This window comes from Triticum aestivum, chromosome 1B (assembly GCF_018294505.1).
Source record: "Triticum aestivum cultivar Chinese Spring chromosome 1B, IWGSC CS RefSeq v2.1, whole genome shotgun sequence".
NCBI classification, from domain to species: Eukaryota; Viridiplantae; Streptophyta; class Magnoliopsida; order Poales; family Poaceae; genus Triticum; species Triticum aestivum.
This window is the reverse complement of record NC_057795.1, coordinates 677,555,374-677,571,717: the sequence shown is the minus strand read 5'-3', so window position 1 is coordinate 677,571,717 and position 16,344 is coordinate 677,555,374. Positions and strand designations below refer to the sequence as shown.

The 16,344-nt window shown below is 46.5% G+C and overlaps 1 protein-coding gene across 1 annotated transcript; it reads left to right on the top strand.

Moving 5' to 3' along the window:
• Positions 1–14,103: 14,103 nt before the first annotated feature.
• LOC123100116 (PLASMODESMATA CALLOSE-BINDING PROTEIN 2) lies at positions 14,104–16,101 on the top strand. The gene is made up of 3 exons (XM_044522097.1): positions 14,104–14,537; positions 14,825–15,284; positions 15,371–16,101. Exons 1-3 carry the CDS (start codon positions 14,468–14,470, stop codon positions 15,639–15,641), a joined length of 801 nt encoding a protein of 266 aa, XP_044378032.1. The 5' UTR covers positions 14,104–14,467; the 3' UTR covers positions 15,642–16,101.
• The last annotated feature ends 243 nt before the right edge of the window (positions 16,102–16,344 follow it).

Genomic DNA, 16,344 nt, shown 5'->3' with positions numbered 1-16,344 from the left:
TGAACAAGGTATTGGGATACCGACGATCGAGTCTCGGGCAAGTAACGTACCGATTGACAAAGGGAATTGCATACAGGGTTTTGATCGAATCCTCGACATAGTGGTTCATCCGATGACAACATCGAGGAGCATGTGGGAGCCATCATGGGTATCCAGATCCCGCTGATGGTTATTGACTAAGAGAGTCTCGGTCATGTCTACATGTCTCCCGAACCCGTAGGGTCTACACACTTAAGGTTCAGTCACGCTAGGGTTGTAGGGATATGTATATGCAGTAACCCGAATGTTGTTCGGAGTCCCGGATGAGATCCCGGACGTCACGAGGAGTTCCGGAATGGTCCGGAGGTAAAGATTTATATATGGGAAGTCCTGTTTCGGGCATCGGGACAAGTTTCGGGGTTATCGGTATTGTACCGGGACCACCGGAGGGGTCCCGGGGGCCCACCGGGTGGGGCCACCCATCCCCGGGGGCCACATGGGCTGTAGGGGGTGCGCCTTGGCCTACATGGGCCAAGGGCACCAGCCCCACAAGGCCCATGCGCCTAGGGTTTCCAAGGGGGGAGGAGTCCTACTAGTGGAAGGCACCTCCTAGGTGCCTTGGGGGGGAGGGAAACCCCCCTAGGCCGCCGCACCCCCTAGGAGATTGGATCTTCTAGGGCCGGCCACCCCCCCTTGGCACCCCTATATATAGTGGGGGGAGAGGAGGGACTTCATACCTTGAGCCCTGGCCTTTGGTTGCCTCCTTCTCCCTCCCCAACACCTCCTCCAACTCCATAGTGCTTAGCGAAGCTCTGCCGGAGTACTGCAGCTCCACCAACACCACGCCGTCGTGCTGCTGCTGGTGCCATCTCCCTCAACCTCTCCTCCCTTCCTTGCTGGATCAAGAAGGAGGAGACGTGGCTGTTCCGTACGTGTGTTGAACGCGGAGGTGCCGTCCGTTCGGTGCTAAGGTCATCGGTGATTTGAATCATGTCGAGTACGACTACATCATCACCTTGCAAGCTTCCGCATGCGATCTACAAGTGGTATGTAGATGCAAACTCTCTCCCTAGACTCGTTGCTTAGATGAACTCATAGATGGATCTTGGTGAAACCGTAGGAAAAATTTTAATTTTCTGCAACGTTCCCCAAAAGTGGCATCATGAGCTAGGTCTATACGTAGTTCTCTTTGCACGAGTAGAACACAACTTTGTTGTGGGCGTGGATTTTGTCATCTTACTTGCCTCTACTAGTCTTTTCTTGCTCAACGGTATTGTGGGATGAAGCGGCCTGGACCAACCTTACACGTACTCTTACGTGAGACCGGTTCCACCGACTGACATGCACAAGTTGCATAAGGTGGCTGGCGGGTGTCTGTCTCTCCCACCTTAGTTGGAGCGGAATCGATGAACAGGGCCCTTATGAAGGGTAAATAGAAGTTGACAAAATCACGTTGTGGTGATTCGTAGGTAAGAAAACGTTCTTGCTAGAACCCAATTGCAGCCACGTAAAAGATGCAACAACAATTAGAGGACGTCTAACTTGTTTTTGCAGCAATTGATCATGTGATGTGATATGGCCAGAAGTTGTGATGAATGATGAATTGTGATGTATGAGATCATGTTCTTTGTAATAGGATTCACGACTTGCATGTCGATGAGTATGACAACCGGCAGGAGCCGTAGGAGTTGTCATTATTCTTTTGTATGACCTGCGTGTCATTGAATAACGTCATGTAAACTACTTTACTTTATTGCTAAACGTTAGTCATAGAAGTAGAAGTAGTCGTTGGCGTGACAACTTCATGAAGACACGATGATGGAGATCATGGTGTCAAGCCGGTGACAAGATGATCATGGAGCCCCGAAGATGAAGATCAATGGAGCTATATGATATTGGCCATATCATGTCACAACTATATAATTGCATGTGATGTTTATTATGTATTATGCATCTTGTTTACTTAGAACGACGGTAGTAAATAAGATGATCCCTTATAAAATTTCAAGAAGTGTTCTCCCCTAACTGTGCACCGTTGCTACAGTTCGTCGTTTCTAAGCACCACGTGATGATCGGGTGTGATGGATTCTTACGTTCACATACAACGGGTGTAAGACAGTTTTACACAGCGAAAACACTTAGGGTTAACTTGACGAGCCTAGCATGTGCAGACATGGCCTCGGAACACGGAGACCGAAAGGTCGAACACGAGTCGTATGGAAGATACGATCAACATGAAAATGTTCACCGACGATGACTAGTCCGTCTCACGTGATGATCGGACACGGGCTACTCGACTCGGATCGTGTAACACTTAGATGACTAAAGGGATGTCTAATCTAAGTGGGAGTTCATAATTTGATTAAGAACTTTATTATCATGAACATAGTCTAAAACCTTTGCAAATATGTCTTGTAGATCAATGGCCAACGCTAATGTCAACATGAACTTCAACGCGTTCCTAGAGAAAACCAAGCTGAAAGATGATGGCAGCAACTATACGGACTGGGTCCGGAACCTGAGGATCATCCTCATAGCTGCCAGGAAACAATATGTCCTAGAAGGACCGCTAGGTGACGCTCCCGTCCCAGAGAACCAAGACATTATGAATGCTTGGCAAACTCGCGCTGATGATTACTCCCTCGTTCAGTGCGGCATGCTTTACAGCTTAGAACCGGGGCTCCAAAAGCGTTTTGAGCATCACGGAGCATATGAGATGTTCGAAGAGCTGAAACTAGTTTTTCAAGCTCATGCCCGGGTCGAGAGATATGATGTCTCCGACAAGTTCTACAGTTGTAAGATGGAGGAGAACAGTTCTGTCAGTGAGCACATCCTGAAGATGTCTGGGTTGCACAACCGTATGACCCAGCTGAACATTAACCTCCCAGATGAGGCGGTCATTGACAGAATCCTCCAGTCGCTCCCACCAAGCTACAAGAGCTTTGTGATGAACTACAACATGCAAGGAATGGAAAAGACCATTCCTGAATTGTTCTCGATGCTGAAGTCAGCAGAGGCTGAAATCAAGAAAGAACATCAAGTGTTGATGGTCAATAAGACCACTAAGTTCAAGAAGGGCAAGGGTAAGAAGAACTTCAAGAAAGACGGCAAAGATGTTGCCGCGCCTGGTAAGCCAGTTACCGGGAAGAAGTCAAAGAAAGGACCCAAGCCTGAGACTGAGTGCTTTTATTGCAAGGGGAAGGGTCACTGGAAGCGGAACTGCCCCAAATACTTAGCGGATAAGAAGACCGGCAACACCAAAGGTATATTTGATATACATGTGATTGATGTGTACCTTACCAGTAATCGTAGTAACTCCTGGGTATTTGATACCGGTGCCGTTGCTCATATTTGTAACTCACAGCAGGAGCTGCGGAATAAAGGGAGACTGGCAAAGGACGAGGTGACGATGCGCGTCGGGAATGGTTCCAAAGTCGATGTGATCGCCGTCGGCACGCTGCCTCTACATTTACCTACGGGATTAGTTTTGAACCTCAATAATTGTTATTTAGTGCCAAGTTTGAGCATGAACATTGTATCTGGATCTCGTTTAATACGAGATGGCTACTCATTTAAGTCTGAGAATAATGGTTGTTCGATTTATATGAGAGATATGTTTTATGGTCATGCTCCGATGGTCAATGGTTTATTCTTAATGAATCTCGAGCGTAATATTACACATGTTCATAGTGTAGATGCTAAAAGATTTAAAGTTGATAACGATAGTCCCACATACTTGTGGCACTGCCGCCTTGGTCACATTGGTGTCAAGCGCATGAAGAAGCTCCATGCTGATGGACTTTTAGAGTCTCTTGATTATGAATCGTTTGACACGTGCGAACCATGCCTCTTAGGTAAAATGACCAAGACTCCGTTCTCCGGAACAATGGAGCGAGCAACCAACTTGTTGGAAATCATACATACCGATGTGTGCGGTCCAATGAGCGTTGAGGCCCGCGGAGGATATCGTTATGTTCTCACTCTCACAGATGACTTGAGTAGATATGGGTATGTCTACTTAATGAAACACAAGTCTGAGACCTTTGAAAAGTTCAAGGAATTTCAGAATGAGGTGGAGAATCAACGTGACCGAAAGATAAAATTCTTACGATCAGATCGTGGAGGAGAATACTTAAGTCACGAATTTGGTACACACTTAAAGAAATGTGGAATCGTTTCACAGCTCACGCCGCCTGGAACACCTCAGCAAAACGGTGTGTCCGAACGTTGTAATCGCACTCTATTGGATATGGTGCGGTCTATGATGTCTCTTACCGATTTACCGCTATCATTTTGGGGATACGCTCTAGAGACAGCTACATTCACTTTAAATAGGGCACCGTCTAAATCCGTTGAGACGACACCGTATGAATTATGGTTTGGAAAGAAACCTAAGCTGTCGTTTCTAAAAGTTTGGGGATGCGAAGCTTATGTCAAGAAACTTCAACCTGAAAAGCTCGAACCCAAGTCGGAAAAATGCGTATTCATAGGATACCCTAAGGAAACTATAGGGTATACCTTCTACTTAAGATCCGAAGGCAAGATCTTTATTGCCAAGAACGGATGCTTTCTGGAAAAAGAGTTTCTCTCGAAAGAAGTAAGTGGGAGGAAAGTAGAACTCGATGAAGTACTACCTCTTGAGCGGGATAGTGACGCAGCACAGGAAACCATTCCTGTGATGCCCACACCAACTAAAGAGGAAAACCATGATAATGATCAAGGTACTTCGGATCAAGTTACTGCTGAACTTCGTAGGTCCACAAGGACACGTTCCGCACCAGAGTGGTACGGCAACCCTGTCCTGGAAATCATGTTGTTAGACAACAATGAACCTTCGAACTATGAAGAAGCAATGACGGGCCCGGATTCCAACAAATGGCTTGAAGCCATGAAATCCGAGATAGAATCCATGTATGAAAACAAAGTATGGACTTTGACAGACTTGCCCGATGATCGGCGAGCGATAGAAAACAAATGGATCTTTAAGAAGAAGACGGACGCGGATGGTAATGTTACCATCTATAAAGCTCGACTTGTCGCTAAGGGTTATCGACAGGTTCAAGGGATTGACTACGACGAGACATTCTCTCCCGTAGCGAAGCTAAAGTCCGTCCGAATCATGTTAGCAATTGCCGCATACTATGATTATGAGATATGGCAGATGGACGTCAAAACAGCATTCCTTAACGGGCATCTTAAGGAAGAACTGTATATGATGCAGCCGGAAGGTTTTGTCGATCCTCTGAACGCTAACAAAGTATGCAAGCTCCAGCGATCCATTTATGGACTGGTGCAAGCATCTCGGAGTTGGAACATTCGCTTTGATGAGATGATCAAAGCGTTTGGGTTTATGCAGACTTATGGAGAAGCCTGCGTTTACAAGAAAGTGAGTGGGAGCTCTGTAGCATTTCTCATATTATATGTAGATGACATACTCCTGATGGGAAATAATATAGAATTTCTGGACAGCATTAAGGCCTACTTGAATAAGTGATTTTCAATGAAGGACCTTGGAGAAGCTGTTTATATATTAGGCATCAAGATCTATAGAGATAGATCGAGACGCCTCATAGGTCTTTCACAAAGTACATACCTTGATAAGATTTTGAAGAGATTCAGAATGGATCAGTCCAAGAAGGGGTTCTTGCCTATGTTACAAGGTATGAGACTGAGCTCAGCTCAGTCACCGACCACGGCAAAAGATAAAGAAGAGATGAGTGTCATCCCCTATGCTTCAGCCATAGGATCTATTATGTATGCCATGCTGTGTACCAGACCCGATGTAAACCTTGCCGTAAGTTTGGTAGCAAGATACCAAAGTAATCCCGGCAAGGAACACTGGACAGCGGTCAAGAATATCCTGAAGTACCTGAAAAGGACAAAGGACATGTTTCTCGTTTATGGAGGAGACGAAGAGCTCGTCGTAAAGGGTTACGTCGACGCTAGCTTCGACTCAGATCCGGATGACTCTAAGTCACAAACCGGATACGTGTATATGTTGAATGGTGGAGCAGTAAGCTGGTGCAGCTGCAAGCAGAGCGTCGTGGCGGGATCTACGTGTGAAGCGGAGTACATGGCAGCCTCGGAGGCAGCACATGAAGCGATTTGGGTGAAGGAGTTCATCACCGACCTAGGAGTCATACCCAATGCGTCGGGGCCGATCAAACTCTTCTGTGACAACACTGGAGCTATTGCCCTCGCAAAGGAGCCCAGGTTTCACAAGAAGACCAGGCACATCAAGCGTCGTTTCAACTCCATCCGTGAAAATGTTCAAGATGGAGACATAGAGATTTGCAAAGTACACACGGATCTGAATGTCGCAGATCCGCTGACTAAACCTCTCTCGCGTGCAAAACATGATCAACACCAGAACTCTATGGGTGTTCGATTCATCACAATGTAACTAGATTAGTGACTCTAGTGCAAGTGGGAGACTGTTGGAAATATGCCCTAGAGGCAATAATAAAAGTATTATTATATTTCATTGTTCATGATAATTGTCTTGTATTCATGCTATAACTGTATTATCCGGAAATCGTAATACACGTGTGAATACTTAGACCACACTATGTCCCTGGTAAGCCTCTAGTTGACCAGCTCGTTGTGATCAACAGATAGTCATGGTTTCCTGACTATGGACATTGGATGTAGTTGATAACGGGATCACATCATTAGGAGAATGATGTGATGGACAAGACCCAATCCTAAGCATAGCATAAAAGATCGTGTAGTTCGTTTTGCTAGAGCTTTGCAAGTGTCAAGTATCTCTTCCTTCGACCATGAGATCGTGTAACTCCCGGATACCGTAAGAATGCCTTGGGTGTACCAAACGTCACAACGTAACTGGGTGACTATAAAGGTACATTACAGGTATCTCCAAAAGTAGCTGTTGGGTTGACACGGATCGAGACTGGGATTTGTCACTCCGTATGACGGAGAGGTATCTCTGGGCCCACTCGGTAATGCATCATCATAATGAGCTCAATGTGACCAAGATGTTGGACACAGGATCATGCATTACGGTACGAGTAAAGTGACTTGCCAGTAACGAGACTGAACAAGGTATTGGGATACCGACGATCGAGTCTCGGGCAAGTAACGTACCGATTGACAAAGGGAATTGCACACAGGGTTTTGATCGAATCCTCGACATAGTGGTTCATCCGATGACAACATCGAGGAGCATGTGGGAGCCATCATGGGTATCCAGATCCCGCTGATGGTTATTGACTAAGAGAGTCTCGGTCATGTCTACATGTCTCCCGAACCCGTAGGGTCTACACACTTAAGGTTCAGTCACGCTAGGGTTGTAGGGATATGTATATGCAGTAACCCGAATGTTGTTCGGAGTCCCGGATGAGATCCCGGACGTCACGAGGAGTTCCGGAATGGTCCGGAGGTAAAGATTTATATATGGGAAGTCCTGTTTCGGGCATCGGGACAAGTTTCGGGGTTATCGGTATTGTACCGGGACCACCGGAGGGGTCCCGGGGGCCCACCGGGTGGGGCCACCCATCCCCGGGGGCCACATGGGCTGTAGGGGGTGCGCCTTGGCCTACATGGGCCAAGGGCACCAGCCCCACAAGGCCCATGCGCCTAGGGTTTCCAAGGGGGGAGGAGTCCTACTAGTGGAAGGCACCTCCTAGGTGCCTTGGGGGGGAGGGAAACCCCCCTAGGCCGCCGCACCCCCTAGGAGATTGGATCTCCTAGGGCCGGCCACCCCCCCTTGGCACCCCTATATATAGTGGGGGGAGAGGAGGGACTTCATACCTTGAGCCCTGGCCTTTGGTTGCCTCCTTCTCCCTCCCCAACACCTCCTCCAACTCCATAGTGCTTAGCGAAGCTCTGCCGGAGTACTGCAGCTCCACCAATACCACGCCGTCGTGCTGCTGCTGGTGCCATCTCCCTCAACCTCTCCTCCCTTCCTTGCTGGATCAAGAAGGAGGAGACGTGGCTGTTCCGTACGTGTGTTGAACGCGGAGGTGCCGTCCGTTCGGTGCTAAGGTCATCGGTGATTTGAATCATGTCGAGTACGACTACATCATCACCTTGCAAGCTTCCGCACGCGATCTACAAGTGGTATGTAGATGCAAACTCTCTCCCTAGACTCGTTGCTTAGATGAACTCATAGATGGATCTTGGTGAAACCGTAGGAAAAATTTTAATTTTCTGCAACGTTCCCCAACAGGTAAGCTATATCTTTTGTGTTCCATGGCAGAGTTCGACATCTTCAGACCAACTTCAATTCAGAATGGAAAGGCCATGCCACCCACCTAATCGAGTCAACAGTCACAGAGCTGCCCAAATAGACAAATAATTGTGAAGCAACATTTTGGAACTATTGACTCGATTATAGCTATCGGCATACTGCCGGGGCAAAAAATGGAAATGATCAATTGCAGACTGGATAAGCTATCAGCATACTGCCGGGATGAAAAATGGAAATGAATAATAGCAGACTGGATAAGTAATGTATGCAAAGGCATGCATATAACCAAGCGGATGAATCAATATTAAACGGGACAAAAAAGAAAAGCAAGTCAATGGCACTATGCCAGTGTTACAAATGTATTAAATCACAGAGTAGAAACTGATCATACTTGAATGGACAGCTTTGCAAGATAGGAAAATGGGTTGAAGATGAACAAAATCAATTCCTTACAGTATACATGAATCTAATGTAAAAATGATATGTCGATCTTCCATATAGAATCCATGGTTACGATTTGTTTCAATAATGTGCCAACTTAGATGGTAAATCTGGAAGCTTCGACGGAATGTAGAAACCTTGCAGATATGATTTTGTTTCAATGAAAAAAGGCTGATGTATGTGTTAAATTTTCATAGCAACTAACCACATGATAAGAAAGAAGAAGAAATAATCATTATCTCATGATAGATCAGAAATTATGCCTTGGAGACATGCAGAAGAAGAGCCAAGATTTTTTTTAATTTGTGCATGATAATTGGCATAGGTATTCATCCTACATGCCAACGCTGTATTGAAGTGAAGGAGCGTCATTTTTTTTTTGAATTTTCACCCACCTGAATATATATTGAACCAGCCTAGGCAACACAATATAACAGCAGGAGGGCGGGGGCGGGGAGCAGCTCCCCTAAACTACACAACACCACACACACTTTTTACAGATGCAAGACACCTAGCCACCGTCGACGTGCCCACGATCGTCCAGGGGGAACCGACTACGCCAGAGGACGGCGTCGTCTCGGCAGGCCTTCAGCGTAGCGGCCAGAGAGGGGGATTCCTGCCTGAATACCACCGCATTCCATGCATATTTGAGGGCGAGGCGAATTTATGTGGATCGGATAGCATTGCATGCACATTTGAGGGTCAGTGTAAATTTCTTGAGGCTGAACAGTATGCCTTCCTACTACATATTTTTTGTAATTTCATAATAATTATTTGTACAAGAAGGAAAATTCAGGGTCAACTTATTTTTTGAGTCTGAATAATAGGCTTCACTAATGCATGTATATTGTAATGTCATAATAAAAGTTAAAGAAGAAGAAAATTGCAGGGCCAAATTAATTTATTTATTTGAAGTATTTGTAATTTCATTATAAGTTTTTGTACAAGATAAAATTTCAAGCCACGTTAATTTTTTCATGCTAGACACAAGGCCTCCCTACAACATTTTGTTTGTAAATTCCTGATAAGATTTTGCACAAGAAGAAAATTTCAAGGCCATAGTAAGGTCCCGCAAAACACACATTGTGCTTACAAGCTCGACCTCGCCAAAGCTTATGACCGAGTAGATTGGAACTTCCTAGAGGGTGTGTTGGTTAAGTACGGGTTCAGTAAGAAATGGATAACCTGGATTATGGTTTGCGTCCGTTCGGTCAGATACACAGTGAAGTTTAACGGAGATCTATTGGAGTGCTTTACACCGACGAGAGGCTTAAGGTAGGGGGGCCCACTGAGCCCATATCTATTCTTGTTTGTAGCAGAAGGCTTGACACGCATAATGCGAAAAGAAATAGAGGAAGGATCCATCACGCCAATCAAGATCGCTCGGGGAAGCCCAGGTATCTCAAATCTGCTATTCGCGGACGACAGTATGTTGTTCTTTCGTGCGTCTGTAGAACAAGCAAAAGTTATCCGGAGTGCTCTGGACAGATTTCAAAGTGGCACAGGGCAACTCCTTAGTACTAGCAAATGCTCGGTACTGTTCTCTGAGAGATGCCCAAGTAACATTCAGACTGAGATCAAGAACATTTTGTTGGTGGAAACCTCTACGTTCGAAAGCAAATACCTGGGGCTACCAACGCCAGAGGGGAGAATGAAGGATGAGAACTTTCAACCCATCATGGAAAGGTTCATGAAGAGATGTAGCAACCGGAATGGTAGACATATGTCCTTTGCTGCGAAAGAAGTGTACGTCAAATCAATAGTGCAAGCACTACCGACCTTCACTATGGGCGTGTTTAAAATGTCAGTTGGTTTCTGTGAGAAATATGAAAGATTAATAAGAGAATTCTGGTGGGGAGAAGAGGAGGGCCAGCGCAAGGTTCACTGGATGTCGTGGGACAAAATGACGAAATCGAAGAGAGGAGGAGGCATTGGGTTTAGGGATATGCACTTGTTTAACCAAGCACTGCTAGCCAGGCAAGGATGGAGACTGATCCAAAACCCTGATAGTTTGTGCGCTAGGGTTCTGAAATCCAAATATTATCCAAACGGAGAGCTGATGGATACGGTGTTTACCGCTGATGCATCACAGTCTTGGAGAGGCATCGAATTTGGCCTTGAGCTGCTTAAGAAAGGGTTGATATGGCGGGTAGGAGATGGGAGGAGTATCCAAGTACAGAGGGACCAATGGATTCCGAGAAGGGAGGGCCTCAGAGCGGCAAACTTTACGTGCAGATCTCGAATCCGGTGGGTGAACCAACTCATAGATCCGATATCAAAACAGTGGAACCAGGAGCTTATTCAGCGTATATTTAATCACTTTGATGCCTCTGAAATCCTCAAGATCAGAATACCAGAAGGGGAGGTGGCTGATTGCATAGCATGGCACTATGAGAAGTCAGGTGTGTTTACGGTCAGGAGTGCCTACAAGCTAGCGACGAAGCTCAAGGGAATTAGACCTCAAACGTCAAGCTCGACAGCTGAGGTAGATGATCGTAGCAGCTGGAACCTCATCTGGAAAGCAGGTATACCGGAGAAGATTAAAATATTCGCCTGGAGGGTTGCGACTAATACATTAGCAACCAAGATGAACAAATGCAAACGTACTCTTGCCATTGATAATACATGTAACATTTGTGGTAACTCAGAGGAGAACGAATACCACGCAGTGGTGGAATGCACCAAGAGCAGAGCACTTCGACAGGAAATGAGGGCCAAATGGGCTCTGCCTAGAGAGGAGCTCTTTCGCTACACCGGAACAGACTGGCTCCAAAGCCTGTTAAATTCATGCGATGGAGAGACACGGAACAGAATTCTTCTCCTGCTGTGGCGGGCATGGTACCTGCGCGACAACATTGTCCACGGAAATGGCAAAGAGCATATATCAAGATCAGCCGCTTTTCTAGTTCAGTATGAGCAGGAGATCAACGCATCCCAAGATAAACGGAAGCCTGGGAGCGCACTGGGATGCCAAACTCTGTTTGGGGACCAGGGGATTCAGTTGCCAAAGCCCGTGTCGTCAAGCTGGCTGCCACCGCCGGAGGGTGTTACTAAATTAAACATCGATGCGGCATTTGAGGCCACCTCCGGAGCAAGTGCATGTGGAGCCATTGCTAGAAATGGACAGGGTGTGATCCTCTTCTCAATGGGATGCAAGCTAGATAATTGCTCGTCGGTGGAAGAGGCGGAGGGGCTATCGCTGTTGCATGGCATTCAGGAACTAGCTAAGATCTACAGGGGCCCAATCCAGGTGGAGGTGGACTGCTCGTCGCTGGTCCCTCCGCTAACCCCAGGGTCCACGAATAGATCAAGCCTTTTCCCAATAATCGCTGAAATCCGATCTGTCCTGTCTGGATTCAGGGGCGTTGAAATTGGATGGATTAGTAGGACTGCAAACAAAGCAGCACACTGTCTTGCAGCGCGCGTGAGGACCCATGAGGACTTTATTTTCTTTGACTATGCTCCGAGTGAGCTGCAGGACATTTTGTCAAACTATTGTAGTCCGGCTGTGTAACCCTTTTGGGTTTTCCCTCAAAAAAAAATCAAGGCCATGTAAATTTTCTTAGGACACCCTATTGCAAATTTCTTTTATTATTTATTATAAAATGAATAAGGTTAATTTTTTAAGGCCGAACAAAAACCTACTTGCATATTCGTATTTCCATAATAAAATTTTGTACAAAGAGGAAATTTGAGGGCAAGTTTATTTTTTTAGGCTAAACCGTATGTCTGGCTACTGCATAGTTTTTTGCAACTCCATTATCAATTTGTACAATAAGAAGATTTCAAGGCTAGGATAATCTTTTTAGGCAGAACAATAGGCCATCCTATTGCATATTATTTTTGTAATTTCATTTTAGAATTTTGTATATGACCAAAATTTCAAGGCTAGATTAATTATTATTCTTATGTGAAGAGTACGCCTCCATACTGCATACCTTTTTTGTAATTTCGTAATAGTATGTTGTGCAAGAAGAAGTTATAGGGCCATGTTATTTTTTTAGGCTAAATATAGACCTCCCTATTACATATAAAATTTTGTACAAGAAGAAAATCTCAGGGCTACGTTAATCTTTTCTAGGCTGAACATTAGGGCTGCATGTGTTTTATATTTCATTATAAATTTTGTACAAGGACAAAATTGCAGGGCCAGAATAAATTTTCTAATTTCGCATAATTTTTGAACAACAACAAAATTTAGTTGGCCGCCTAATGCATTTTTTTAAATGTCATTATAATGTTTTTACTTGAAACAAATTTGAATGCCGGGACAGATGTTTTTGAGCCCGAACAATAAACTTTTTATATAAAACTTTACACAAGAAAGAAAATTTCAGGGCCAGTTTTATTCTTTGCTGAAAGTAGGCCTCACTACTACACTCTTTTTTTGTAAAAAAAATCATTGCAAAATTTTGTACAGGAAGGAAATTTCAGTGCGAGGTTAAATACAAGATCCAGCACTCCAATCTGCAGCCCTGATTTCTCCAAAGTTTTTCATCACCGCCGAGCCATGAACCTAAACTGAAACTCTGAAAGTGCGTAGGCAGCGGGGAGCGGCACTTACAACGACTAGTATTACTGCAGACACACGGTTACACGTGTTCAACTAAATACCGGCATGGAGTGGAGTGATGTTCGTCCAGTAGAAACCGGAATGGCACGCACGTTCTTCCAGTAGGCGGCGCCTAGCCGTGGACCTGTAATGGAGACAACATCGACCGAGCAAATCAGGGGGACAAAAAGCAAATCTCCGGGGTTTTTTCTATGATCCGTGCAGCTGCCCAAGAAGATGAAAAGAAAGGTCTCCCAAAAGCAGATGCAAAGGTTTGGGGATTAGATAGATGGATGGATGGACGAGGCATCACGTTGGTCGAGCTTCCGTTTATACCACACCGCCGTTCTTCTTTCCCAGTGATCAACTAGTTCAGTGGGTACAGTAAAAAGAAGACGAGATTCTCAACTTTTCCACCAACTCGAGTACCCGATGATGATCGGACATTCGGACCAGTTAAAGAACCACTGCGTGAAATGCAAGGAACAGAGGATTATACCAAGATCAGAACACAACACGTATGTCGATCAATCATCGACGGTACATATTCTCCCGGCGGTGCGTCTTTTCTTTTTAAGGAGGAAGACCCCGGCATCTAAGCGATCCATGCATCCACTTTATTAATTATTCACAAAAAACATTATAAAGAAATATAGCAGTAAGTCTGAAGCCACCGGCTAGGCAACATCTATCGCTACTCCTATCCAGTTGATGAAGGGATACTGATAGTCCGGGCCTATTGTCAAACAGACCTCGCAGCCAAGCCTAACATCTAAGACTTGAGGCCCCAACCAAGCCAGGCAGTGCGTCTAACTGTGGGTATCCTCTTTGTCACAAAGGGAAAGGAAATACTTTAGCAGACGAATAAGAAGGGTGCGCCTAACCAACTGCACAAAGCGAAAAACAAACCATTTCCCTGCCTCAAAATCTCATCATGGGCAGGGCTAATTATAAGCCATCATGAAGGAGGAATTCCTCGGGTTTCTTTGCATCTTTCACCCCAACTTTTGCCGCCACCTTTGGCTTAATCTATTGCTCGTTGTCTCGTCTCCCTTACCTCTGCATTGCAAAGCTCCATCGCTGGCCTCCCAGCTAAAGTTTTCTCCTATTCCCCGACCCCTCCTCGCCCGTGGACAAAATAATAGCCCGATGGATGCAGATGGTTGCACTCACTGAACTGTACTTGAGCTAGTGAGGCCGCAGCAGAGCAGCTAAGCTAGCTCACTCCAAATTTGCCAAGTTTATTTTCCTCTCCAAGTGGTGTAGCTGTGCAAGCTCGTACCATCATGGGTCATGGGCCAGTTCATCATTGCTTGGCTTCTCTTCTTGTCCTGCTTCCTCTCTACTACTGCCACGGTGAGCTTCCCAACTCGACTACTCTCTCAAGTCTCAATCTTCGTCTGTCAAGGTTTTTGCTCTGCTCTGTTTGGTTGTTAGAGCTGACGAAGAGAGTGCCAGTAGTTGGAGCTGACGAACGAACCACGAGAGCCTCGTGTCATAGCAACAGACAAACGGATGCTTTTCATGGACAAAATTCAGTCCAACTCCCAAACAAAACCGTGCTTTTGCTTGCTTATTAATGATGTAACAAAAATCAAGGCAAGATCGAACTCGTGCTGATTTCAATTCGGTTCGAGCTGCAGCGAGAGGGGTCGAGCAGAGAGCGCTCGGCGACGCGTCGCGGCCGCGCTCTGTGGTGAGGCTGGAGCGCGCGCGCGACATGCCGGAGCTGGACGTGACCACGCCGCTCGCGACGGTCCCGCTGGCGAACCCGACGCCGATGCCGGAGGCGACCGCCGCGCCGACGCTGGCGCACCCGACGGCCGCGGCCGGCGCGGGGAGCTGGTGCGTGGCGAGCCCGAGCGCGGGCGCGGGGGCGCTGCAGGTGGCGCTCGACTACGCGTGCGGGCAGGGCGCGGACTGCTCGCCGATCCAGCCCGGCGGGAGCTGCGCCGACCCGGACACCGTGCGCGACCACGCCTCCTACGCCTTCAACTCCTACTACCAGAAGAACCCCGTGCAGACCAGCTGCGACTTCGCCGGCGCCGCCATCCTCACCAGCACCGACCCCAGCACCACCTCCTGCAAGTACCCATCCACCAGGTTGGTAACCATCAATTCTCACACACAGACCGAGAACTTCTTCCATTTTCTTTGGCTGATCGATGCAACGGCTGACATGCATGCAGCACCGGTGCTTCCGTCCTGAACACGACGTCTCCGGTGACCCCGGTGAACCCGACGTACGGATCCCCTCCCGGCGGCTCCTACAACTCTCCTCCCGGTCCAGGCGGCTACTACAACTCCCCTCCTATCTACGGGTCCATGTCGCCCCCGGACTACGGCGGCAGCATCAGCGCCGCCACGGCAATGATGCCCGGCAGCAAGTGCACGACGGCCGTGACAACGTCGCTGACATGCCTCCTCGTCACGACGATGTCCCTCGGCCTGCACAAGTAAGAAGCGAAGTTCACATGGTTTTAATTCGCGCGCAAATGCACTTGGATGCCAGAATGAACTGAAGAGGATTCAGATGAACCGGCACCAATTGCATCCAGAAAACAGAGGAGGCGCCATGACAGAAGCAGAGTAGCAATGGGCAATGGCCGCCGGGCAGGCTGGTAGTAGTCAGTCAGTGTTGCAAATATTTGTAGCTGTAGTCAGTGTCTGCGAGTTTTGGCGTATGTTTGTACTACTTGCATGACATATTTCTCCATTGTGGAGAACCGAAGTTATTCGGATCTGGCATTTGATCATGTTTTTTGTAATAAATATTTGATCATGTTAATGTTGGGAATCGGCACAAATTTAGGGCCTCTTTGATTCAAAGTATTCAAATGAACACAACAATAGAACATTGAAACTAAATGTCACCGCACGGTAGAATTCTGAAAATAAAAAGCCAGATCTTGATGTGTGTGGACCAATGCTCAAATCCAACGTTTCACTATGCTTTTGCAAGGATATGATCAGCACCCGCACATTGTGCATCGAAATTCAATGCACCAATCCAGCGTCGTCGTCTGGAACTGGAACTGCATGCATGAAACCTCACAACCACCAAACTTGTTTGAACATCCTTTTTCCATGTTCGTATGAAAATGCAGATTACCTACATTGATTCATTCCGAAAGATTGAATTAGCAAAATTACAATTTGTATG